The sequence below is a fragment of the Pinus tabuliformis genome, chromosome 7, assembly GCF_031772625.1.
Source record: "Pinus tabuliformis cultivar Carrire ecotype Pingquan chromosome 7, CPIR1, whole genome shotgun sequence".
NCBI lineage: Eukaryota > Viridiplantae > Streptophyta > Pinopsida > Pinales > Pinaceae > Pinus > Pinus tabuliformis.
The window spans coordinates 1964594945-1964621777 of NC_142293.1; the positions used below are offsets into that span (position 1 = coordinate 1964594945).

Consider the following 26833-nt stretch of genomic DNA (forward strand, 5'->3'; position numbering starts at 1 on the left):
ATGTGTTTTAAAATTTTTATAAATGCAATAGAAAAACCAATCTAAACAAAAAAAAAAATTAAAATTTGAAAAAACCATTTACCTGCCACCAATTATTCACTGCGTCTATATGTTCACACATGAAAATCTGCCATTTACCCGTTCACAAATCTTATGTACACCAAATTTTCTTTCAATAATGAACAGTCTCATTTGTGGATGGGAACAATAATACACATGAAAGTCTGCCATTTACCCATTCCCAAATCTCATGTACACCTGATTTTCTTTCCATAATGAACAATCGCATTTGTGGATGAGAACAATAATGACTACACTCATTACCCCTGGACAAATATAAATTTTATTTCACACATGAAAGATTGCCATTTACCCATCCGAAATCTTATGTACACCCAATTTTCTTTCAATGAACAATCTGATTTGTGGATGGGAGCAATAATAAAACTACACTCATTGACCCTGGACAAATATAAATTTTAGTTCACACATGAAAGTCTGCCATTTACCCATTCCCAAATCTCATGTACACCTGATTTTCTTTCAATAATGAACAATATCATTTGTGGATGAGAACAATAATAACTACACTCATTGCCCCTGGACAAATATAAATTTTAGTTCACACATGAAAGTCTGCCATTTACCCATTCCCAAATCTCATGTACACCTGATTTTCTTTCAATAATGAACAATATCATTTGTGGATGAGAACAATAATAACTACACTCATTGCCCCTGGACAGATATAAATTTTAGTTCACACAAGAAACCGTTCACCGGATTTTCTCGGAGCGATTTGCCGACGAAGGAATAATCCGGCAAGGAGCTCCGATATAATTTGGAGCCGACACGTGGTTCAGCCCTGACGTAACGCAACGTAAAAATCTCGGGAGTTAATGTTCAACATATGTTGGCTTTCCGATATTGTTATCCACCGTCGGATCTGCTCCACCTTCTTCAACCGTTGATCGCCTGAAGCTGCTCCAAACCTGCATACGGAAAACATTAAAGCTCATGCGTGGAGTAAAATTCAAGATTTGCTGTTGACCGCCGACAAGGGAATTAAATGTCTTTAATGATGTTCGTAGTTTTTTGTGGAGGGCTTTAATTTTGGTTATGGGCATATGTCCCATATGGTATATGTTTCATGTTTTTTTTACGGCACGTAAAGTTTTTTTTATGAGTGTTAGTTGTATGCTTTTAATATGCATGTTTTGTATTAAAGTTTCATATGTATATGAGCCACGTGAAATGTGCTCTATATTTTTTTTAAGAGTTGACTTTTATTATTATGCATTACACACGGGAGGAAAATAGTGTGCGTGTTCGCAACAGCGAAATAGAACAAGAGTTGTATGCACAACAGTGCAAAGAAATCATAAGGAACAGATTGCAATGCTTTTGTGAGGTATTGTAAAACAGAGGTGTAGCAAAAACCATGTGTGGTTTTGCACAGCAGTGCATAAAGAAAATGGTGGAGCGATTTTTGTAAGCCTGTGTAATTTTTATTTACAGCAGTAAACTTATGTAAACTTTTATTACAGCAGTAAGTTGTTTTTCACAGCAGTGAATATAAAAGGGATTTTACAGTGGTAAATCTTTGTATCAGTTTTTAATGAATAGAAAGTTTTTATGGTGGTGAAATACTCTGTCTCTCAGTGAAATTTTTGTAAGTCTTTGTGTGCACAAAAGATCCTGGAGTAAAGTAAAATAGAGCATTGTCTCTGTGTGTTTGAATCTTGGTTTTTGGTATTTTCCCCATGTAAAAATACCCAACAGTGGTATCAGAGCAGGCTTAGGCTCTTTAAAGAAGTTAAAGAAGCTGAAGGGAGAAGGTAAGGTTGTTGCATCAGCAAAACTTCTCAGGCAGACAGAAGACTCAGACATCAAAGGATTCAGGTATTTCAAAAGTTTTTTTTGTGTTGTTGAAGAAACAGTCAGTTGTTTTTAAACATACACAGTCAAGGAATGGCTAGCACAAGCACTGGTATGGGTATGTTTAACACCCAGCTCCCACAGTTTAATGGGAAGAACTATGACTACTGGTCAATAACTATGAAAGCCCTACTTGTTTTCCAAGACTTATGGGAAATAGTTGAAGATGGTTTTGAAGAACCAGCAGATGAAACTGAGTTCAATGCATTAACTCAGGGAGAGAAGGATCTGCTGAAGAGCAATAGGAAGAAGGATTCAAAAGCCCATGTGTTGTTGTATCTAGCAGTAGACCAGAGTGTGTTTCCAAGGTTAGCAGCAGCTAAGACATCCAATGAAGCATGGGAAACCCTTAAGACAGCCTATCAAGGCATGGAGAGAGTGAAGACAGCAAAACTACAATTGCTGAGAAAGGACTTTGAGAACTTGAACATGAAGGAGTCAGACAACATTGAATCATTCTTCACTCATGTGATTGGTGTAATCACACAAATGAGAACTCATGGAGAAACAATTGAAGATAGAAGAATAGTGGAGAAAATATTGAGGGTCTTACCCTCAAGGTTTGATGCCATAGTCACCACCATTGAAGAGACAAAGGATCTCTCAAACTATTCAGTTGATGAGCTACATGCATCACTGATAACACATGAGCAGAGGTTGAGTAGGAATGAAAACTCATCTCTTGAGCAAGCCTTCAAGACCCGGATGTCCTTTGGAAGAGGAAGAGGTCAAGGCAGAGGAAACCGAAGAGGAAGAGGCAGAACCCAGAACAGAGGTGGAAGGAACAGCCCAGCAAATCCTCAAGGAAGAGGCAGCAATACAAATCAGAACCAAGGCCAAGGCAGCAGCCAACAAGGAGGACAACATCATGCTCAAGGACAAAGGTATGAAAAATCCAATGTCCAATGTTATTACTGTAAAAAGTATGGGCATTATGCAAGTGATTGTAGAAAGAAACAACATGATATGAACAGTAGACAAAATGCAAATGTTACAAGAGAAAACAGCAGTCAAGACAATGTTCTGTTAGCTTGTAACATGGCTAAAACACATAGTGAAGACATATGGTTTTTAGACTCAGGTTGCAGCAACCATATGACAGGGAATATAGCCCTCTTTTCAGCCTTAAATCAGAATTTGAAATCAGAGGTCACACTAGGAACTGATTGTAAAGTGTCTGTTATGGGAAAAGGGGAGATAAAAATATTTACAAAACAAGGAGAAAGGAAAACCATAGCAGATGTCTACTATGTCCCCGGAATGAGATGTAACCTATTGAGTGTTGGACAGCTTATCCAAAAGGGCTACAATGTTTACTTTGTAAATGATGTGTGCACCATCAAGGACATACCACCCAGCAAAAGATGCATTGCTGAAGTGAAGATGACAAGGAACAAGATGTTCCCTCTCCGGATCAGGGCAGACTTGAAGAACAAGAAGGAAATGGCAGCAGTCACCCAAGAGGCCTTCCAAAGCGTGCCAAAGGATGAGAACTGGTTATGGCACTTGAGATTCGGGCATCTAAATTTTGGAGGTCTAAACTTATTGAGCAGAAAAGGAATGGTAAAGGGATTACCATTGATAGAGAAACCAGACAGCCTATGTGAAGGCTGCATTTTGGGAAAACAACATAGATAAATTTTTCCATCAGAGAAAAGCATAAGGGTAAAGACACCCTTAGAGATTATCCACTCAGATTTGTGTGGATCAATGCAAGCTCCATCATTAGCTGGCAGCCTATATTTCTTGACATTCATTGATGATTTTACAAGAAAGACTTGGATATATTTCCTCAAGAACAAAAGTGAAGTCTTTGAGAAATTCCAAAATTTCAAAGCACTTGTGGAGAACCAAAGCGGGCTGCACATTAAAGTTTTGAGAACTGATAGAGGAGGTGAGTATATCTCCAAGGAATTCCTAAGATTTTGTAGAGAAAATGGAATTCATAAACAGTTTACATCAAGGTACACCCCACAGCAAAATGGAGTTGCTGAAAGGAAGAACAGAACCATCATGGAGATGGCAAGGAGCATGTTGAAGGCAAAGCATTTGCCAAATGAGTATTGGGCTGAAGCTGTACATTGTGCAGTTTACATATTGAACAGGTGTCCTACAAAAGCAGTCTTGAACAAAGTGCCAGAAGAGGCATGGAGTGGGAGAAAGCAAGGAGTCACCCACATGAGAGTTTTTGGGTGTGTGGCCTATGCACACATTCCAGATCAGCTAAGGAGGAAGTTGGACAGTAAAGGGGAGAAATGCATCTTCATTGGATACAGTGATGAATCCAAAGCCTACAGGCTGTACATTCCATCTACCAAGAAGTTCTTTGTCAGCAGGGATGTTCAATTCATTGAGGAAGAAGCTTGGGATGGAAGCATAGAGAAAACAGTGAATGTCAAGAACTGTTTGTCTCATGATGAAGATGAAGAGGAGGTGGCTGAAATGCATCCCCAAACAGCAGCGCCAACACAAGGACAGCAAGGGACACCATTGAGGATCAATGAGAGTGCTTCTCCAAGCACACCACAAGGAGGAAATTCAAGTGCATCTTCAAGCACTTGCACACCAAGTGAAAGAGGTAAGAAATTTAGAAATCTAAGTGACATTTATGATGAAGGAATGAATTCCTTATTTTCCTTGTATTGTCATGTTGATGATCCTATTCATTTCGAGGATGCAATTAAAGATAGGAAATGGATAGAAGCTATGGATGAGGAGATGAATGCCATAGAGAGAAACAAAACATGGGATTTGGTTGAGTTACCAAAAGGCAAAGAAGTCATTGGTGTGAAATGGGTCTATAAGACCAAGAGCAATGCTGAAGGCAAGATAGAAAGGCACAAGGCAAGGCTGGTTGTCAAAGGGTACAAGCAGCAGTATGGGAGAGATTATGAGGAGACTTTCGCACCGGTTGCAAGAATGGAAACAGTGAGAGCAGTGTTGTCTATAGCAGCACAAAACAAATGGAAAGTCTACCAAATGGATGTGAAATCAGCATTCCTAAATGGAGTGTTAATGGAAGAGGTCTATGTGGAACAGCCTCTCGGATATGAGAAGAAAGGTGAAGAGCACAAAGTGTGCAAATTGAAGAAAGCTCTTTATGGGCTGAAGCAAGCGCCAAGAGCATGGTACAGCAGGATAGATTCATATCTATTGGATAATGAATTTGACAAATGTGAAGGAGAACCCACAGTCTACATCAAGGAAAAGGATGGTAAAATTTTAATTGTTGTCTTGTATGTAGATGATGTTATTTTCACTGGAAATGATATTTATCTTATTGAGAATTTTAAATCAGTCATGAAGGATGAATTTGAAATGACTGATATGGGTTTGTTGAGATACTTCTTAGGCATAGAAGTAGATCAAAATGAAAAAGGAATTTTTATATCTCAAGCAAGATATGTAAATCAAGTTTTGGGCAGATTTAAGATGGAAGAATGCAAGGCAGCAATCACTCCCACAGTGATGGGATTAAAGCTCAGCAGAGAGGACAGCAGCAAGGATTTTGATCCTAGTTTGTATAAAAGCATTGTGGGCAGTCTTATGTATTTAACAGCAACTAGGCCTGATTTAATGTATGTTGTTAGTTTAATTTTCAGGTTCATGGAGAGGCTGAAGGAGGCACATTGGTAGGCAGCAAAGAGAATTTTGAGGTATGTCAAAGGTACCAAAATGTTTGGAATTTTATATCATGCCTCAGAACATTCAGATTTGATTGGATACACTGACATTGATTGGGATGGAAGTGTAGATGATCAGAAGAGCACTTCCAGTTATGTATTTCATATGGGTTCAGGAGCCATTTCATGGGCTTCTAAGAAGCAGTCCATTGTAGCATTGTCTACAGCAGAGGCTGAATATGTGGCAGCTACAGCAGCAACATGTCAAGCAGTGTGGATGAGAAGAATGTTGAGAAGCTTAGGCCAAGAGCAGGCAAAAGCGACAGTGATCTTTTGTGACAATAGCTCAGCTATTGCATTGTCAAAGAATTCAGTGTTTCGTAAGAGAACGAAATACATTGATACAAGGTTTCACTACATCAGAGAATTGGTGAACAATGGAGAAATTGTCCTAGAACATTGCAAGACTCAAGAACAGGTAGCAGACATCTTGACAAAGCCATTGGATCAGAAAAGCTTTGAATTTTTGAGGAAGTGTCTCGGTATGACCGAATGCCCAGCTGTTGAAATTAAAGGGGAGTGTTGAAATCTAATTTCAACGCAGACCACCAGAAACCGTGAACCAAGCCAGAAACCGTTCACTGGATTTTCTCGGAGCGATTTGCCGACGAAGGAATAATCCGGCAAGGAGCTCCGATATAATTTGGAGCCGACACGTGGTTCAGCCCTGACGTAACGCAACGTAAGAATCTCGGGAGTTAATGTTCAGCATATGTTGGCTTTCCGATATCGTTATCCACCGTCGGATCTGCTCCACCTTTTTCAACCATTGATCGCCCGAAGCTGCTCCAAACCTGCATACGGAAAACATTAAAGCTCATGCGTGGAGTAAAATTCAAGATTTGTTGTTGACCGCCGAGAAGGGAATTAAATGTCTTTAATGATGTTCGTAGTTTTTTGGTGGAGGGCTTTAATTTTGGTTATGGGCATATGTCCCATATGGTATACGTTTCATGTTTTTTTTTACGGCACGTAAAGGTTTTTTTATGAGTGTTAGTTGTATGCTTTTAATATGCATGTTTTGTATTAAAGTTTCATATGTATATGAGCCACGTGAAATGTGCTCTATATTTTTTTCTAAGAGTTGACTTTTATTATTATGCATGACACACGGGAGGAAAATAGTGTGCGTGTTCGCAGCAGCGAAATAGAACAAGAGTTGTATGCACAACAGTGCGAAGAAATCATAAGGAACAGATTGTAATGCTTTTATGAGGTATTGTAAAACAGAGGTGTAGCAAAAACCATGTGTGGTTTTGCACAACAGTGCATAAAGAAAATGGTGGAGCGATTTTTGTAAGCCTGTGTAATTTTTATTTACAGCAGTAAACTTATGTAAACTTTTATTACAGCAGTAAGTTGTTTTTCACAGCAGTGAATATAAAAGGGATTTTACAATGGTAAATCTTTGTATCAGTTTTTAATGAATAGAAAGTTTTTATGGTGGTGAAATACTCTGTCTCTCAGTGAAATTTTTGTAAGTCTTCCTGTGCACAAAAGATCCTGGAGTAAAGTAAAACAGAGCATTGTCTCTGTGTGTTTGAATCTTGGTTTTTGGTATTTTCCCCATGTAAAAATACCCAACATTACCCATTCCCAAACCTTATGTACACCAAATTTTCTTTCAATAATGAACAATCTCATTTGTGGATGGGAGCAATAAACGTTGGCTGATTTTTACCTCGGCTCCAGGGTGCCTGATGAAGAAACGACAGCTCCAGGGTGGCTATCGGGATGTGTGTTTGGATAAATTGCAGTACTTCTAGATGCTTTGTCACGATCAACAACTCTAGGATGTTGAATCTGGTGAGGTGCTGCCACAATATCCAGATCTATGAAAGCGGGCCTTGTAGGCGAACAAACATGTTCTCGTTCACTCGTCAGCATCGACACCACGTGGGACATTGAAGGCCGCAACGCTGCAGCTCCTTGAGTGCACAGAAGACCAATTTTAATCACTCTCATCGCTTCCTCACACGAATAACTGCCCTCCAGTGTGGGATCCATAACTTCTAATGTTCTCTCTTCCTTATACAGTCTCCATGTCTGCTAATTGACAAATATTAACAAAACATAAAACATTAGTCAGCAAGAATCATATTTATATGGGCGTTAACGAAATTTCTACTCTAGAGATGGGATCTACATGAGCCATACTTCTTCGAGGAGAAACACCATGTGTTCAGCCAAACACCGATTCTTTCTTCCGCTGACAATCTCAAGAACAAGTACTCCAAAACTGAATACATCTGCTTTCTCTGTCAGCTGTCCGCATAGGGCGTACTCAGGCGCCATGTAACCACTGCACAATCCCATCTAAAATGAAATCAACATATCTTAACCTGTAATTTATATCCTGTAATTTATTAAATATAGTTGGGTAAATGAAGAGATTGAAATGTAAATAGAATTCTTACAAAGTTCCTGCAATTCTAGTGCTAACGTGGCTCTGATCTTCTCCAAAGAGTTTGGCTAAACCAAAGTCTTCTATTTTGGGTCTATATTTATTATCAAGTAAAATATTGCTTGCTTTAATATCTCTATGGACGATCCGAATCTCAGATTCCTCGTGAAGATAGGCCAGCCCACGTGCAGTTCCGACTATGATTTCATATCTGGTTCTCCAGTCAAGTAAATGGCTTTTGTTTCTATCTGCAATGATTGCATAACAGGAACTAAACCGTTGGTAAGCTATATTAAAAAACTAGAACAAATCCAGGGTCCATGCAAGGATTAAGTATTCGTTAAAGAGGGAGAAGCTACCGAATAGAATGTTGTCGAGACTGCTGTTCTGGAGGTATTCGTATACCAGTAGCCTTTCTGAGCCTTGAACGGAGCAGCCAAGCAATTTGACAAGATTCTTGTGCTGAACACGACTGATGAGATTTGTTTCATTCAGAAATTCAGTGTCTCCTTGCCTTGAAGCTTTGTTCAGCCGTTTGATTGCAACCACTCTTGAATCAGGTAGAACCCCCTACAGCAGATCAATGAACTTCAAAATTATTTCCATTTTTAATGGGAGCTTCAGATTCCAAATATCTAATTCGACAGAAAACAATGATATTGAGCGCTCACTTTAAAGACGGATCCAAAACCTCCCTCGCCAAGCTTGTTTTCCTCATCAAAATGGGACGCAGCCTCCCTCAGTATGTCGTATTTGAATATATGCTCTGGATTTGGTATACTAGGCGATAAGTCAATTTCTCCTCCTTGCCCTGAGAAAACATTTACAAGGCTTCGATTTATTTTGTGCCAAAGAAATAGGTAATCAGTTCACGAGACACAATTTTATGAAGCGCACACTAATGGTTTAGCAATTTCAGGACCTCTGGTTCGAGAAATGCATTCCCAAGGTCTTCGACAAAAGAAAAAATTCCACTTCCAAAGGCCTATGATTGCCATTAATCCAACCGTAGCAGCTAGTACGCCCAGAGTTATCCCAAGCACGTTAGGTCCTGCAAATTTACAATTAAAATCCTTAGTAAATTGGCTGTCTTATTTCAGAAAATGAACAAAATCACCATACCACTTATCATTGTAAATTATATGTGAAAGAAGATACCGGATACGGGAGGCGACGGGATGATGGAAGTATTGAAAAAGGAATAAATCTCGTAACGCAGAAAGCAGTTGGGACTCATGTAGCGTGCTCCAATAGCTCCAGATTCGCATCCCTGTGTGGATACATTTGAACGACCAGGACCAGATATAATCGACTGACCAGCAGTTAAGCACGATCGGCAGTTTGCTGGCGACAGATACCAACATTGCACTAGGCTATAGATTTCCCTCATATCCGGATAATCGGTTTCGAATTTACCTATAGCAAAACGTGGGTAACTCGGGACAGCTCTTTCTATAAGTTTCGACAGAGCCTTCACGGTAATATTTGCAAAGAGATCTGGCTCATTTTCTTGAATATTGTTACATAATTTCTTAAACTTGCTACTCCCATTATAATCGTTGTAAAAATTATGATTGTCGTAACGGAAGAAGCAGCCCTCTGTTTGAATGAAACCAGATGTGCTGTTGCATTTCTCAAGAAGGGTTTTTTCAGCCGTAGAAGCACAGGCTTTGCAATCGGAGGAATTTAAATCTCCTCTGCACTGGACGAACCCGTAAACAGTGCTATTGCTGTTTTGCCCCTTAACACTTGAGGTATTGAATCCGCTGGTAGAAGCGTTCCCCGCCAATGATTCCAAAACCTGGATTAGATTACGCTGGAAATCGCCCCCGTCTATATATTTGGTATCCCCACAAAGCCACCAATCCCAAGGGTCAGCTTTTGTGTCAATTGTCTGAGAAACTGAGAGGTGCAGGGGCGTGTCGGGAATTTCTGGTTATTCCAAACAAAATACAGTGGAAAAATCCTCTGTTTCCACTGTTGAGAATTTTTTGATAAATTCCGAAACAACAAAAATATGAACAGAGAGCAATACTCTGTTTTCTGATAATTCAAAAACACAAGAAAAAAGCATAAAATAATACTCTACTTTGCCTCAGGATCAAAAACTGATGAAAATAATACTGTGTTTTTTACACAGAAAAATACTCTGTTTTTAACTCAGAAAAACAGAAAAATTCGTTCTGTGGAAACGGTGTTGCGGCAACACAGTTTTTTTTTTCAGTTGCTGTAACTTGTGTTGCAGCAACGCTGTTCGTGGTGTTGCGGCAACGTAAATTTTTGACGTCAAGTATTTTTTGAGTTACGGTGTAACAGCAACGGGGATTTTCGACGTCAAGTATTTTTCGACTTACGGTGAAACAGCAATAGGCAAAAAGAAACTTCTATTTATGAACGATAAACTAACTGATAAAATAAGTCTTCCTCACGTAGAGGGATCTTCACAAAATATTATGCTAAAGAGCATCTTCCTCTTGAAAGAGGGATTACAACAGGAACGCTTCAGTTCCACAAAAACAACTATCTCAGAAAATTTCAGCACTGCTGTGCAATACAAAAAAAAACTCTTTTGTTCTACACTGTTGTGTGTTAGAAAAGGACTTTCAATCTATTTCCTCTGTTTTCTACTTCTGTTTCTGTTTCTATTTATAGTGCGGGAAAGGGTCATCACTGCTTTAACTTGTTGATGAAGTCTTTGCTGCTCATGATTAACAAATTTGATCTTTTGCTGTATTTCTTGAGTCGGTGGTGATGAAATCTATAACTGATAAATGCTGCTACGGCTCGAGAATGGTTCTTTTTCTGTTTCAGCCGTTGTGCCCATTAATACGGTTGTTGAAAAGTAATGGTGTAGCGCTGGATCTGATCTTCTTCTTTCTGAAACACAAAAATAATTAAAGAGTGAAAAGATGGTAATGGTGGTGATTTAAAAGATCGGGAAAAAATGTGGGGCGCCAGATCACGACAAATGAATAAAGTAGCTGCTGCTGTTCTGTTCACTGCAGTTGAAATTATAATTTCAACACTCCCCTTTAATTTCAACTGCTGGGTTATCAGTCATACCCAGAAGTTTCCTTAAAAACTCAAAACTTTTCTGATCCAATGGCTTTGTCAGAATATCTGCAACCTGTTCCTGAGTCCTGCAATGTTGTAAAATGATTTCTCCATTGTTCACCAATTCTCTGATGTAGTGAAACTTTGTGTCTATGTGTTTCGTTCTCTTGTGGAATACAGAGTTCTTGGATAATGCAATAGCTGAGCTATTGTCACAAAAAATAACTGTTGCTGTTGCCTGCTCCTGGCATAGACTTCTCAACATTCTCCTCATCCAAACCGCTTGACATGTTGCTGCTGTAGCTGCCACATATTATGCTTCTGCTGTAGACAATGCCACAATTGGTTGTTTCTTGGAAGCCCATGAAATGGCTCCTGAACCTATGTGAAAAATGTAACTAGATGTGCTTTTTCGGTCATCTACACTTCCAGCCCAATCACTATCTGTGTATCCAATTAAATCTGAACATTCTGAAACAGTATAAAATATGCCATACCTTTTTGTACCTTTAACATACCTCAGAATTCTCTTTGCTGCCTGCCAATGTGTTTCTTTTGGCTTCTCCATGAATCTGGAAATTAAACTAACAGCATACATTATGTCTGGCCTAGTTGCAGTGAAATACATGAGGCTGCCAACTATGCTCTTGTACACACTAGGGTCAAAATCTTTGTTGCTGTCCTCTTTGCTAAGTTTTAATCCCATCACTGTGGGAGTGATTGCTGCCTTGCTGTCCTGCATGTTAAATCTGCTCAACACTTCATTTACATATTTTGCCTGTGAAATAAAAATTCCATTTTCATTTTGATCTACTTCTATTCCTAAGAAGTATCTCAGCAAACCCATGTCAGTCATCTCAAATTCTTCTTTCACGACTGATTTGAAATTTTCAATGAGGTAGTCATCATTACCTATAAAAATCACATCATCAACATATAACACAACAATTAAAATTTTACAGTCTTTTTCTTTGATGTAAACAGTGGGTTCTCCCTCACACTTCTCAAATCCGTTTTCCAGTAGATAAGAATCTATCCTACTGTACCATGCTCTTGGCGCTTGCTTTAGCCCATAAAGAGCTTTCTTCAATCTGCAGACTTTGTGCTCTTGGCCTTTCTTTTCATAGCCTAGAGGTTGCTCAATGTAAACCTCTTCCATTAATACTCCATTCAAGAATGCTGACTTCACGTCCATTTGGTAAACTTTCCATTTGTTTTGTGCTGCTATGGACAACACTGTTCTTACTGTTTCCATTCTTGCAACCGGTGCGAAAGTCTCCTCATAATCTCTCCCATACTGCTGCTTGTATCCCTTGACAACAAGTCTTTCCTTACGCCTTTCTATCTTTCCTTCAGCATTACTCTTGGTCTTGTAGACCCATTTAACTCCAATGACTTCTTTACCTTTTGGTAGCTCAACTAAATCCCATGTCTTATTTCTTTCTATGGCATTCATCTCCTCATCCATAGCTTCTATCCATTTTTTATCTTTAATTGCATCTTCGAAATGAATAGGGTCATCAACGTGACAATACAAAGCAAACAAAGAATTCATTCCTTCATCATAAATATCACTTAAATTTCTGAATTTCTTACCTCTTTCATTCGGTGTGCAAGTGCTTGTAGATGCACTTGAATTTCCTCCTTGTGGTGTGATTGGAGAAGCACTCTCATTTCTCCTCAAGGGTGTCTCTTGCTGTTCTGTTGTTGGCGCTGCTGTTTGGGGATGTGTTTCAGCCAACTCCTCATCATCATCATCATGAGACAAACAGTTTTTAACATTAACTTTTTTCTCTATGCTTCCATCCCAAGCTTCCTCTTCAATAAATTGAACATCTCTGCTCACAAAAAACTTCTTGGTGGATGGGATATATAATCTGTAAGCTTTGGATTCTTCACTGTATCCAATGAAAATACATTTCTCCCCTTTCCTGTCCAATTTCTTCCTTAGCTGATCTGGAATGTGTGCATAAGCCACACAACCAAAAACTTTCATGTGGGTGACTCCTTGCTTTCTCCTACTCCATGCTTCTTCTGACACTTTGTTCATCACTGCTTTTGTAGGACATCTATTCAAAATATATACTGCACATTGTACAGCTTCAGCCCAATAATCATTTGGCAAATGCTTTGCCTTCAACATGCTCCTCGCCATATCCATGATTGTTCTGTTTTTCCTTTCAGCAACTCCATTTTGCTGCGGGGTGTACCTTGCTGTAAATTGCTTATGAATTCCATTTTCTCTGCAAAAACGTAAAAATTCTTTGGAGATATACTCACCTCCTCTATCAGTTCTCAAAACCTTGATACGCAGCCCACTTTGATTTTCTACAAGTGCTTTGAAATTTTGAAATTTTTCAAACACTTCACTCTTATTCTTCAGAAAATAAACCCAAGTCTTTCTGGTAAAGTCATCAATAAATGTTAGAAAATATTGGCTGCCTGCAAGTGATGGAGCTTGCATCGGTCCACATAAATCTGAGTGGATAATTTCTAAGGGTGCTTTTGCCCTTATGCTTTTTCCGGTTGGAAAACTTTCTCTGTGTTGTTTCCCAAATATACAACCTTCACAAAGGCTGTCTGGCTTTTCTATCAGTGGTAATCCTCTTACCATTCCTTTTCTACGTCAAGTATTTTTTGAGTTACGGTGTAACAGCAACGGGGATTTTTGACGTCAAGTATTTTTCGACTTACGGTGAAACAGCAATAGGCAAAAAGAAACTTCTATTTATGAACGATAAACTAACTGATAAAATAAGTCTTCCTCACGTAGAGGGATCTTCACAAAATATTATGCTAAAGAGCATCTTCCTCTTGACAGAGGGATTACAACAGGAACGCTTCAGTTCCACAAAACAACTATCTCAGAAAATTTCAGCACTGCTGTGCAATACAAAAAAAAACTCTCTTGTTCTACACTGCTGTGTGTTACAAAAAGACTTTCAATCTATTTCCTCTCTTTTCTACTTCTGTTTCTGTTTCTATTTATAGTGCGGGAAAGGGTCATCACTGATTTAACTTGCTGATGAAGTCTCTGCTGCTCATGATTAACAGATTTGATCTTTTGCTGTATTTCTTGAGTCGGTGGTGATGAAATCTATGACTGATAAATGCTGCTACGGCTCGAGAATGGTTCTTTTTCTGTTTCAGCCATTATGCCCATTAATACGGTTGTTGAAAAGTAATGGTGTAGCGCTGGATCTGATCTTCTTCTTTCTGAAACACAAAAATAATTAAAGAGTGAAAAGATGGTAATGGCGGTGATTTAAAAGATCGGGAAAAAATGTGGGGCGCCGGATCACGACAAATGAATAAAGTAGCTGCTACTGTTCTGTTCACTGCAGTTGAAATTATAATTTCAACAAGGCGTCCATACACTCAAGGGATCTCTACTTGAATGGTTCATGAGGCACAATACTTGCTAAGGTTTTGCAAATGGGGTAGCAAGCTAAGTGGGCTTGATTGTGGGGAAAAACTCCACAGTTAAGCGCGCTTGAGCCAGAGGAGTTCTGGGATGGGTGACCTCCTCGGAAGTCCTGGTTACCGGGTGCAAGCCCCGGAAGTGATGATTGATGCTATGTGATTTCCACATTTCACTAGTTTCAATCCCACTTCTTCACCCCTGTGAGCATCACCCGATGCAATGAGTGCTAAGTGAACTATTCAAAAATCATGAGAAATTAGTCAGTTACGACTACCTCTCATGGAAATGGTCATACATTTGAATGACTTACTTAACACAGTTGAATCCCAAAAATGATATCTAATATAATGCACTGCGTAAATCCCCCATACTTAAAGTAACATGTAGCCGATTAATGTTTTCATCTTCATCGCCGTCTCAGGACAGGGCATGACCCCAACATTGTCATCTCGATCTTTTTGCATAATTTATTATTTCCCTAAACTGCTTTCCACACTTCACTCTGCTTGAGGAGTTTGGATCCTTCGCTCTATTTCAGATACACCGAATTTGTAATTGAATTCCTCGACTAGAAAAACGAAAATTCAAAGTCGGTAAACATGGGAAGGAATGGGCTCCACCATTCACTTTGAGCATATAAAGAAAAATTCAAAGTGTAAGAAACCTGCATGGTTGTGATAGTTAGTTAATTTGATTGTGAGTGATTATTGAAAAAGGAAATTATTAAGAAAGTTGCTCGAAGTGAGTATTTAATTTTACATATGGACGTTTTCATCGTTGATTACAGTGGAAAACAAGGGAGCCACTGTTGTAGCAATAGTTGCTGGCGGGGTTGAAAAATGTTGGGGTTTGCAAGAGATCAAGAATTGAAGTGCAAAGTGATATTAATTTATAAACCCCAAGAGATCACGAATTGAAGTGCAAAGTGATTTTAATTTGTTAAAGTGTTGCAAATAGTTAAGTAGCTGACATTGAAAAAGATGAGAATCTTCTAATAACTTTAAAGTATCTCAATAGGTTTGAGATTTCAAGGGTGCCAAGTTCTCTTCTCGCTGTTTCTTCAAAGTTTTTTACATTTTTCAGACTTATAAAATTGCTTTTCCTTATTTATTTAAGGAAATCTTTATTCCTATAAGTTAAACTTATAAATTTAATTCTACAGGGTTCCAAGATCTACTTCATCGTTTCTCAACATTCATATTTTTCCTTTAATTTCAGAAATAGTACAGTTGAGTTGTGTTTTAAACTTCAAAATCTCAACATTTGCAAAGTCGAGACCCCTATATATAGATTTTTGTGCATTGGAAGAAAATTGCAGATGTTTGAACACATATTTGATAGACAGTGAACCTACAAATATTGATAAGCAAGTGCATATCAATATGGTCCATAAGGCAATTAGATTTGAGGCAAACAATTGCTTCCTATCTCTAGATATTGCTAGGAGAGCAGAATGCCAAACACCAAATGGGAGCAAAATGTATAGAGCACGAATAAGTTTTTTCAATTCATTCAATCTTATGAAATTTTAATGTTATATTTTATTGAAAAGTTTTTACTTTGACATGTAGACCCTAGGCCTGCATCATAAAATCCTCCCAAAAGCAAGCTCTAGTTGATAGGTGGTTCTATAGTACAAATAAATTTTAATAGCATATCTTGAATTTTATGTTGTTGAAATTCTCGACTGTTGGTTGCTTTATTCCCAATGAAGGGATATGACTGGGAATCCATACTAGTCATATCCAGAATGGACATTTATGGATCTTACATAGATTCATGTTGTATCACTTCTGTATATAGATACATGAAAGAGGCAAGGCAATAATGATCCATATCACAAGGATATCCAGGGGGGAAGTATTGAATACCATAGATAAGATGAGATAGAGAAGCATCAACATAGCTAGAAATTAGAGAGAAAATTGCTAAAAAAAAATTGTAAGGAGAAGGTAAAAAATATATGTATAATATTCAAGCAAACATAATATTACATGGCATGAAGTTGAACACAGTGTGTTGGAAAGCTGTAATAATAATCAGAGCAACTACTTTTACAAACTTGTAAGAACGAAATGCTTTACAAGGTTGAATTGGAAGTTGTCTTCACACTGTTCAAGTTGCAAAGGACCAAACTCACAGTAGTGAGGTAGTGAACTCACTACACTACCACTCGTTGTTTACAGGAATAATTCTCCATTGTATACATTAATCAAATCCACGTCAATTCTGGTAGCAATGCTTGGGCTCTGTGCGTAAGGAAAGGAGACATAAGAAAATGCTTACACTCTGCAGCAACTTACACCCAGATGAGATCATGGAAGAAGTAGTGGCAGATGAATATTTATGCACTCCATTAAGTTGAGATAGATACAATTATTTTTAAAGGAAACGTACCTGAAGATGGAATTGTTCATTTGCAAATCAGGGCTCTTTTTCCGAGGTTGACATCGTTGTGGTCTTATCTGTTACTGTCATTTTGTGAAGAGACATGAAAAAGCAATAGGGACCACGTTAAATCCTGGTTGACTTTGATGGAAGGGTACTCCATGTTCATGCATTAATGTTAATGCACTATTTCAAAAATATCTCAATCTGGTCAGAAAAGAGGTCAACTGAGAGGTGAAACAATTGACCTTTTCCTGAATGTGCAATTTACATAACTATATACCCATAGCCTTGGTACAAGAGGACCAATAATGGTCATCATCTTTGACACAAAGGAAAACGCAAATGATAATGGAAGAAATGGAAAAGAGCCAGTCTCACGCAAGGAGTGAACTATGTGCATCAACATAACAAAAAATAATGTTAGAGTATCCACAATAATTGCTGCATATGGAGTGAAACATATAAGCTATTTACATTTTTCAAACTTATAAAGAGAAAAGTCAAATTTACGGGCTTGCATGCTACAACATATATGGATTGGCCAAATAGTTAACTATAAATACAAAACCACTTATCAATAGCAATAGCCATGACCTCGAGACAAGGATTTCTTAGCATGTCTATAATGAAATGGACAAAACAGTCATTTGCCTTGATTTAAAGAGGAAATAATTTACAGATAGGCAAATGTGACAAATTACAGAAATATGCAACGAAAGTGAAAGATAATTAAATAGCCATTAAATCAGACTTAAAACAGATTGAAAAAATCACTATAATGCTACATAAAATCCAAATAAATGATTCCTATATTATTAACTTCTATGATAGGAACAAGTCTGATTGCTTTGGATGATTTTTCAGTGATGGTCATTTTTATATGGTCCTGGGCAGTGCAAAAAAAAAAATTATTTGTCTTTAGCTCAGGGACGCAACATGGATTCATTAATTTTCACTTGTTACATATTTTGTATTGCTGACAGGCGACTTTTAACAAGGAATTTTGTGGATAAATAACCACTACATAGTCAGGTGATACAAGCTATCTTTCTTGCAATATGTAGCAATGACATAATGTGGCTTGGATCTAGTTCCTTTTTGGGCATAATATGCCTTTTAACTATCTGGAAATGCGATTAGAATCTACTCTATTGTATTTTGTTTTCTCGTAATGATATACAAGGTTTTTTTCCTTGAAAAAAAAAGGAAAAGACCTGATTAGTTTGAAAGGCATAAAGAATACCATTTTGAAATTAATAAGATGATAGCAGACATAAACTATATGTCCTTCGTGATCTTGTTATATACATTACTATTTGCAGATAGTTGGTGGCAAAAAAGTCTAAACCCAAGGGAGTTTGAAATACAAATAAAATACTTATTTTCCAGGCCAATAAAGAACCCCCCCAAAAAAACTCACCTTCACGTTTAAACAAACTTGGAACAAGCCCTTCAAATATACGTAATCTGGCGTGTCATCAAAAGCCAGAGACTTGCAATGCTAAAAGTACAATGCAAACTTTGTCAAATGGGACTTGCATAATGACTGGACAACAAAAGTTAGTCTAAATAAGTTTCAAATTAATCTCGATGTAAACTACAAGATCAAAATAATAAGAAGGTAAAGAACAGTGATTTACTTTAATAGGAGTAGCTATCTTATTTTATCAGACTTTGGCTTCTTATTTGCTACCTTCAGACCTTGTTCCTCCCAAATTCTTTAATTTTTTTTTTTGTCTTCACTAGAGAAACCCATCTAAACTCAGAATCTGATCATTTTGTGCACTTGTGCATATGATATAACACGGGTTTATATGATGGTAATTCTAAAGTTTGCGTATCCTTTGCATTGATTTTGATAACATTTGGAAATCCAAATTCAGCTGCCAAGATTTCATTAATGTTAATAACATAGTGGTTGCCTCCACTCAGTACTCTGTACTTGTAATTAGATGTTTTGGTTTTCAATTTACTTTGTACAATCGCCGCTAGCATATTGATATTGTAATGTTGTGGGCAGCTTTAACCATAATGAAGCTAATTTTTTTGCCTGATGGTAACGTTCTCAAAATTATAGGCAGCAGAGCCATGAACCAAAGTTGATTACGATGCAGTTAACAGACAAATACCTTTTTCAAACCGCATGGACAAAGCCAAAATCATCTAGCTTCAGTTTTCCGGAACTGGCTTGGAGAACATTCTTACATTTTATATCCCGATGGACAACGCCCAACACATGAGAGTATTTACTGACCATTATTAATTCCTTGATCAAGTTTGGTGCCTGATGCTCAGAGTAGCATCCAATCCTAGACATCTCGTCAGTGAGGCGTCCACTAGAGCATAACTCCATCACAAGATGCAAAGATTCTTCATCTTCATACACTGCTTGGAGTGAATTTTCTATTCTTTTTGGTTTGGGTGCACTTGAACTAGGATAACCAGCTTTTCAACTTTTCTTCTTGCTTTCCTCCTATCTAAATCAATCCTTATTTCTGCCAGGGCTCAGATTAAGCTGTTGAGCACCCTTGCTTCTCTACCTATCTACAAATCTGCCAAGATTGGGCTGTTTGGACAGATATTCATTCTCTACATTCTACAACAAGAAATTGAAACTTAGGGAGACCAGGATTAAACTGTTTGGCCTTCCCTTAACTGAAAACTCATCAAAAATGGATTAACTCATCAAAATTTGGAATACAGCAATGGCATTTAGACCAGCACACTCTCATGGCCTCTTCTTTGGCCTCTTAAGGAAATATGGAACATTTGTAGCATGCAAAGTATGACATATTTGGCATGTAAAAATGTCGATCATGAAAGATGAATACCTGTTGCAACAGGAGGCTAACAGACGGTTTGGCCTTTAAGCTGCCTAAAATTCTGCCAACTCATAATTCCTTTTTGCATAAAGGCTAAAGGATAAAATTGTCTTTTAATTGCAGAAACAAATTCAACCCAGGTGATGGATATCTTACCATGGATTCTCATTTCTTATTGAGTCTTTTCATCCCACAAAACTAGTGCATCTCCTTCTAGCCTCAATGAAGCCAACTAGACCTTTTTGTCATCTTCTTGAAGGTTCTTAATTTCACATTATATCTCCAACTCTCAAATCTAGTTGTCCAACTTTTCTGCATTCACCTCTCCATTGTACGTGGGAAGTTCTAATTTTATGTCTAATTTCAATAATGGAGTCTTTCCTTTTGGTGTTTTGGAATGAGTATGGGTAAATTCAGTGGTGGTAGTGGAAGATGATGTTGCGTGAGATGGTGAAGATGATGAGGACGATGATGAGGATGGTGGAGATGGAGGTGGCTTTCAACCATTCGCTTTGGAATCCTTCTCATATTTTTTTTTCCTCTAAGATTCCTTCTCCATGTGGAGGTTTAGAACTCTCTCCAACCGTTCTAGTGTTCCTCTCCTCAAAGAGGAATTTAACCATCTCAGTCAATGTATATAAATCTTTCTTAAATTCTTCCTCTTCTGAAGAGGGACCTTCTGGATCTCTTTCTCCAGAAATAATGGCTATGGATTTAGGGTTAGAAATTGGTACTGCTTGTACCTCTTCAATCTCAGTTGAAGATAGAACTTGAGTTTCAAGTGCAACTGGAATTGGAACTTCCGGTGGTGTATATTGTGGCCTTGTGGCTTTCTTCTTCTAGGAATTACCTTAGGAGTTTCAACCAATAGATTACCTTATCCTTTCTTCAACTGTAACCTTGTAAGCATTACAATTTTGCAACCATTAAAACCCTAATTTCACAAACTCAAGAAATCAGGGAATTCAACCTTTGCTCTGATGCCGACTTGATCTGTTTTTGTATGATTAGTTTTGTTGCGCTAATAAAAATTATAGATTTATAAATATATGCGTTCTTATTGCTCCTTGTGCTAAGGTTTCATTAGTTGTTTGTGCATACAATCAGGTAAATTTCGTTAAGTTTTGAGTGACATTCATGAGAAAAATATCTTCAAAAACAAATAAAGAACAACAAACATGTATAGTGTAACAAACCATCAAAGGGACACATTAACACAGTGTTTTGATGAAGGAGTTCACCCCTCATGGGCTACATCTACTTGGTCCAGCTTCTATTTCTTGGGACTCTGTATTAGCTCAATGTGGAATAATATGTTGTTTACAAAGCTCTATGGCTCCTGATACCTGCACCAATGTGTTTATAATGTACAAATGAGCCAATAACACCTCTTTCTGAGCTCAATTTGGTCTAAAATTGACTTCTCTAGAGCTCAGTCAGTCTTTTCCTTCATTTTCTCCTCTAAATCTGAAACATCTCCAGTTCGTGCCACTAAAATTGGTGGTAGTACGAATTTAGGGGCACCACAAAAATCACCACCAGTTTAAACTGCAGTTAATTAATTTAAAATTGTGCTTAATTAATAAAAAACTGGATTAACGCTCAGCACTAACCGTGACCTTCAGTAGTAATGTTGGACTATTCACATGGAATATTATTCACATTAACGTTATGGTTAGGTCAGTCGGAACCATTGGGTTAACTGACTATTGAAGTTATGACCTTGTTCACATGCAACCGTCGCGGAGTGGTGGTCAGAACCGTCGGGGTATTTGTTATATCGCATTCACATATAAACTGTTTGGTGCATGGTGGTTAACCATAGGACTAAATTGCAACTACTTGCGGTTTGTGGATTTATGTTCACATGGGGTGAAGGCTGGCCAATGGGTTGGCGCTCCCCTAACCGCTAACCTTTAAACAAATATAAGATAAATAAAAAATGTGAACTCTTATGGTTAAGAACTCCGTGTAGCATAGACAATTAAGGCTTGAGGTTGGTAGGTGGTAGGTCATGGGTTCGACCCCGACCACCGCCAATAAATTTTTCTCCAATGTAAAAACCAATCAGACCCTTGGGAGGTGCCACATGGTGGCCTTCAGGCTTGCCACGTGGCATGCTTCCATTGGTCCATAAATGCATCAATAAAAACACGCCAAATCACCACTGTACAACCCAGCTAATTGTTAAAAAATTTCCATCCCTAATTGATTATTGACCAATCATTGTCCATGCCTAGTCACCTGCCACATCAGTAGTATAGACTGCTGACTATTCAGTGACTCGACATTTTTTTTTAAATTTTGCATGTTTAGCAAAGCAATCAGAACACAATAACTTCCTCATACAAACTCAATTTTCAACGAAACGAGTTGCGTTAGGATCATTTTTCTAAGACGGACGCAGTGGTTCAAGTTTCAAGCCAATCTGAGAAATTTGAATTTTGATCTAAATACTGAGAACCTGATCACCCCCAAAAGAAAAATTTAGAGAAACATTGCCTTATAAAATATTGTAATTTCATAATGAATATGCGTCATTCATTAAGTGGAATATCTAATGGTAGAATTTATTTTAATTTAGGGTTTTTCCCATAGAAGGAAACCCTTGGTTTATATGAGGGAATTACATTATAGTTGTGTATTATGCTATGTGAGAAAAAGGTAGGAGATAGTGTGAGAGTGAAGAGGAAGTTGTAGGGGATTTGTTGTAGGTTGTATCCCTTTAGTTTGCTAGATAATATAAAATGAAGCACTGCTTGTTTCTCCATGGACATAATTGGATGAACCACATATATATGTGTCTCTCTTGTTTTATTATTTTTTGTGTTTTTGTCTTTGCAATATTTTGTGTTCCATTGCTTTGTTATTAAATTTCTAACAAAACCAAAGACCTCGAGATGCATTATTGAAGGAATACATCCATACCACATTTCACAGGGAGTCTTATTTGTAAGAACCTAATATGGAAATACATTTTCCATGTACACTACACATAAAAAAACATCAACCCAAAACATCAACTTTACATTTTTTAAAAACATCATTGAAAAAACCATATTCAATATAGTCCTATTCATTCTTTTAGCTACATCATTTTGTTAAGGATTGTATGGAATTGTGGTTATATTTTTAATCCCATGTTGGATAAGATAGTTTTAGAATTAATTTGAGGTCTATTCTAATCCATTATTAGCATGAGGAGAGCCAATATGTGATTGTGCTTAATTTTCAAAACATACATAAAATATTCTAAAAGTTTCAAAAGACTGCGATTTACTTTTCAACAAGTATAGCCAACATGTTATGGTGTAATCATTATTAAAATTCAATGATCCATTTAATTTCATTTGTAGAAGGTATAGGCATATGGACACACATATCATAATTTTTCGGTTACATATTTCTAGTTGTTGTAGAAGTGGAAGTATGAAAATATTATTGGCCACACTTTCCAAGGATACAAGCATCACATTGCTTCAGTTTCATAGGAATACTAGGAAAAGTAGAGACGCCATTTTTTTTCAATAAGCGAAGTATTCCTTAAATAATATGCCCTAATATAGCTTGCCATAGAAGGCTATATGGGAATGTAACTTTATCATTATGATAGATGTAAGAAAAAGAATGTGTTTGAGCATATGTCCCTTTGAATGTTAGTAAATTGTTTCATCCTCCACTCGAGTCAGGACAACCATGTTTTTAAATTATTTCCTGATTTCTACTTTGTAATCAAACATATGAATAGAGTGGCCTTGCTGGAAAATGTGCACAAGGGAAAAAAAAAAAATTCACAACCCTAGAAGGTAGAGGACATCATGCAAAATAAATTAAGGGAATATAAGTAGTTTAAGCGTGATGGTGCCAAGTCCTGAGGGATTGAGACTTGATTTTCTATTTCTATATACAATATTGTTGAAGTCTTCAAACAAGTATTTTTGGAAGCTCATGTGCCATGTTGCACCTATACAAAGTGGCCATGAATATTTTTAATAAGTAAATGATGTGTGAAACAAATCTTTAGCTACACCAATATTATAATGAGAAAAAATATAATAGGTAGATTCAATGCTTCCACTTTAGCTAGGTCAGTTGTAATACATATATCTTCCTTTTAGTTTATATTATATTTGATTCTCTCCTAGGGGATTTGATACACCATGTCAATCTCTACCGCAATGAATACAATTAAGGTCATGTTTTTCTACTTGATGGTGTTTAACCCCTTGCGCATGAAATCATTTTTTCAACATCCTCTTTAGCTTCCACTCCCTTTAGGAAATCATGTCACTAATTCTCCCATTTATAAGAAAGGAACACCACTTCTTCAAGGGACTAAGATGTTTTTTTCATATTCCTGAAATATTTCTATGATTTTGCAATCTTCTTCATGAGTTAGTCAAAACTAATGGATTTAATTTTTTCACACTCTTGTACGGATTTAAGAAAATGAAGGTGTGTAAGATACAGGGCCTTTGTTAGGCCCCTATATTACTAGTGTAACCCCTTATTGTTATTAGTACAACCCACTTATTATATCGTTGTACCCATGTAGTGCCCGTATTGTTACTATTGTGCCCCATACAAGCCCACTATTATTATTATTGTGCCCTTACATTATTATTGTTATGTCGGCTCTGATTATGTTATGACCCCTTAGACTCCTATATATAGAAAGGAGGTATTTTCATTTGTATCATCCAAGAATTGTTCATTTATGTAATGTAAATGAGGTTTCCTCTCGAAGAGGCTGAATTCTAAGGCGTTGATCTATCTTTTCTATCTTTTCTTAAGCTGGTTTCATAACATTTGGTATCAGAGCTTTGGATTCTAGGGTTTCGCTGCTCCAAACAGGTCATCGTGGTCGCTATAACGTTTTTTCTAAGACGTTTCAGAAGTTGAAAAAAAAACCCATTTGAAAAGAAATCTTGTTGAACCTCGGGTCCAAATTTCAGATATTTTCGCACTATATTTGAGTTGATATGATCTGAGGAAGTTGGTATTTTTGCAGACTGCTGAATTACATTCCGAACAGGTGACCTGGGGAAAATCGTCATAACTTTGTCTTTGGGCATTGGATTGAAAATTCGTAAGAAGGTACAGAAAGAGAACAGACTGTAGTTTCTTGTATATGTTTTTCAGAGCCAAAGGTCGAAACAGTGACATGTGGAACGCCGTACAAGTTCGCTCTATGGAACTAGTCTATAATCAGGTCACTGTGGGAGAATTGGCATAACTCTTCCTTGGAGAATCCAATTTGGGTCAGACTTGTGGCATTGGAAAGAGAACACAGAGGGTTACTTCAGGTCACAATTTCAAAACTTAAAAATCGAAAAGTACAGAGTTACAGTCGTTTCAAGATCGAGCTCCTAAAATCAAGAAAAAGAAAGATGAGGAATTTTGATGGCAAGGATCCAGTAAATTGGATACTTCAGATGGAGCAATATTTTGATCTACATGGTGTACCACTGTTACAAAAGGTATGTATTGCATATTCATATTTAGAACCAGATCAATTTTTATGGTATAAAGGGCTTTGTTCTCATAAACAACTTGTTACGTGGTCAATTTTCATGGAGGAAATGATAGCACATTATGAGGATACAAAGAGCAACACCTTCTTTAGAGCAACACCAAAACAATTGGAAATAGTAAAAGGGCTCTGTTACATAATGGAAAGTAAAATTATGGCAACAAGGAAGTCTACCCATCACAACTATAAAGATGGAAGTGTTGTTTCTCCTAGCCTTCCACAACCTACAAGGGTTACACCACAACAATTGGAAGAAAAAAGATAAAAAAGGGCTTTGTTACAATTGTGATAGCAAATGCACTAAAGGTCATAATTGTACTAAGAAGGAATTATTTTACATAGAGTATGAAGAGGAGGAAGAAAAGGATCAGGAAACATAAAAAGAAGAGGATATACACCAGGACCCAACCCCAGAGAAAGAAGAAATGAACTAGGCCACATCTTGTAAAGCATTGGCAAGAATTACCACTCCTCAAACTCTCAAGATAGAAGGACATATCAAGAATAAAAAGGTGCAAGAAGTGAAAGATCACATCGAGAAAGAGGAAATGAATCCAACCATATCTTGTAATTCATTGGTCAGAATTACCACCCCTCAAACTATCAAGATAAAAGGACATATCAAGAAGAAAAATGTTCAAGAAGTGAAAGATCACATCGAGCATCACGAAATGAATCCGACCATATCTTGTAAAGGATTGGAAGAAATTACCACTCCTCAAACTCTAAAGATAGAAGGACATATCAAGGATAAAAAGGTTCAAGTAGTGAAAGATCACATCGAGCATCAACAACAAGTTCTCCAACTTTTAAAGGATAACTCCATTTCGGTGCAAAACCAAACGAAACAACAGGTAGATCAACATCGTAGTGAAAAATGTTTTGATGTAGGTGATTGGGTATTCTTACTACTACATCTCAAACAAGCTATTTATGAGAAGGAAATGTTGGCAACACTAGATGCACTTAAAAAATGGCGACCTTACCGAATGGGAAGACTCTTCAAGGATGAGGATGTGGAAGCATTGTTTTGTGCTATTTCTATTATCCAACCAGATTGGATAAATGAGGCAAGGAATGAATGGAAGAAGGACGAAGAAGTATGGCCACTTATTCAAAAGTTGCAAAAGATCCCAATTCAAAAAATATTGCTAGAAATTGAAGAGGAAGGAAAAATCATATTGGAACCTGGAGCAGTCACAGAAACAAGAACCTGATAGCTATGAAATCAACCAATTTCAGAGTATCTCATCAAGTGTAAGAACTTACCCGCTGAAGATTCCACATGGGAGGACAAAAATTTTATACAGAAGCATCAACAACTACTCAAGCGTTGAGGAAAACACTTTTTGAAGGAGAGGGGCATGTTAGGCCCCTATATTACTAGTGTAACCCCTTATTGTTATTAGTACAACCCACTTATTATATCGTTGTACCCATGTAGTGCCCATATTGTTACTATTGTGCCCCATAGAAGCCCACTATTGTTATTATTATGCCCTTACATTATTATTGTTATGTCGGATCTGATTATGTTATGACCCCTTAGACTCCTCTATATAGAAAGGAGGTATTTTCATTTGT

At 37.4% G+C, this 26833-nt stretch overlaps 1 protein-coding gene across 1 annotated transcript in view; it reads right to left on the reverse strand.

The window, feature by feature from the left end:
• Nucleotides 1-7262: 7262 nt before the first annotated feature.
• The window catches only part of LOC149256329 (cysteine-rich receptor-like protein kinase 2), a 50601-nt gene continuing 31030 nt past the window's right edge, over nucleotides 7263-26833 (reverse strand). The window contains exons 2-8 of the mRNA XM_089455318.1: nucleotides 9184-9957; nucleotides 8948-9076; nucleotides 8697-8836; nucleotides 8385-8595; nucleotides 8039-8273; nucleotides 7779-7923; nucleotides 7263-7667 (exon numbers count right to left, since the gene is read on the reverse strand). Coding sequence (XP_089311444.1) covers nucleotides 7299-7667; nucleotides 7779-7923; nucleotides 8039-8273; nucleotides 8385-8595; nucleotides 8697-8836; nucleotides 8948-9076; nucleotides 9184-9957 — 2003 coding nt within the window. The 3' untranslated portion in view covers nucleotides 7263-7298. The remainder of the gene's footprint in view (nucleotides 7668-7778; nucleotides 7924-8038; nucleotides 8274-8384; nucleotides 8596-8696; nucleotides 8837-8947; nucleotides 9077-9183; nucleotides 9958-26833) is intronic.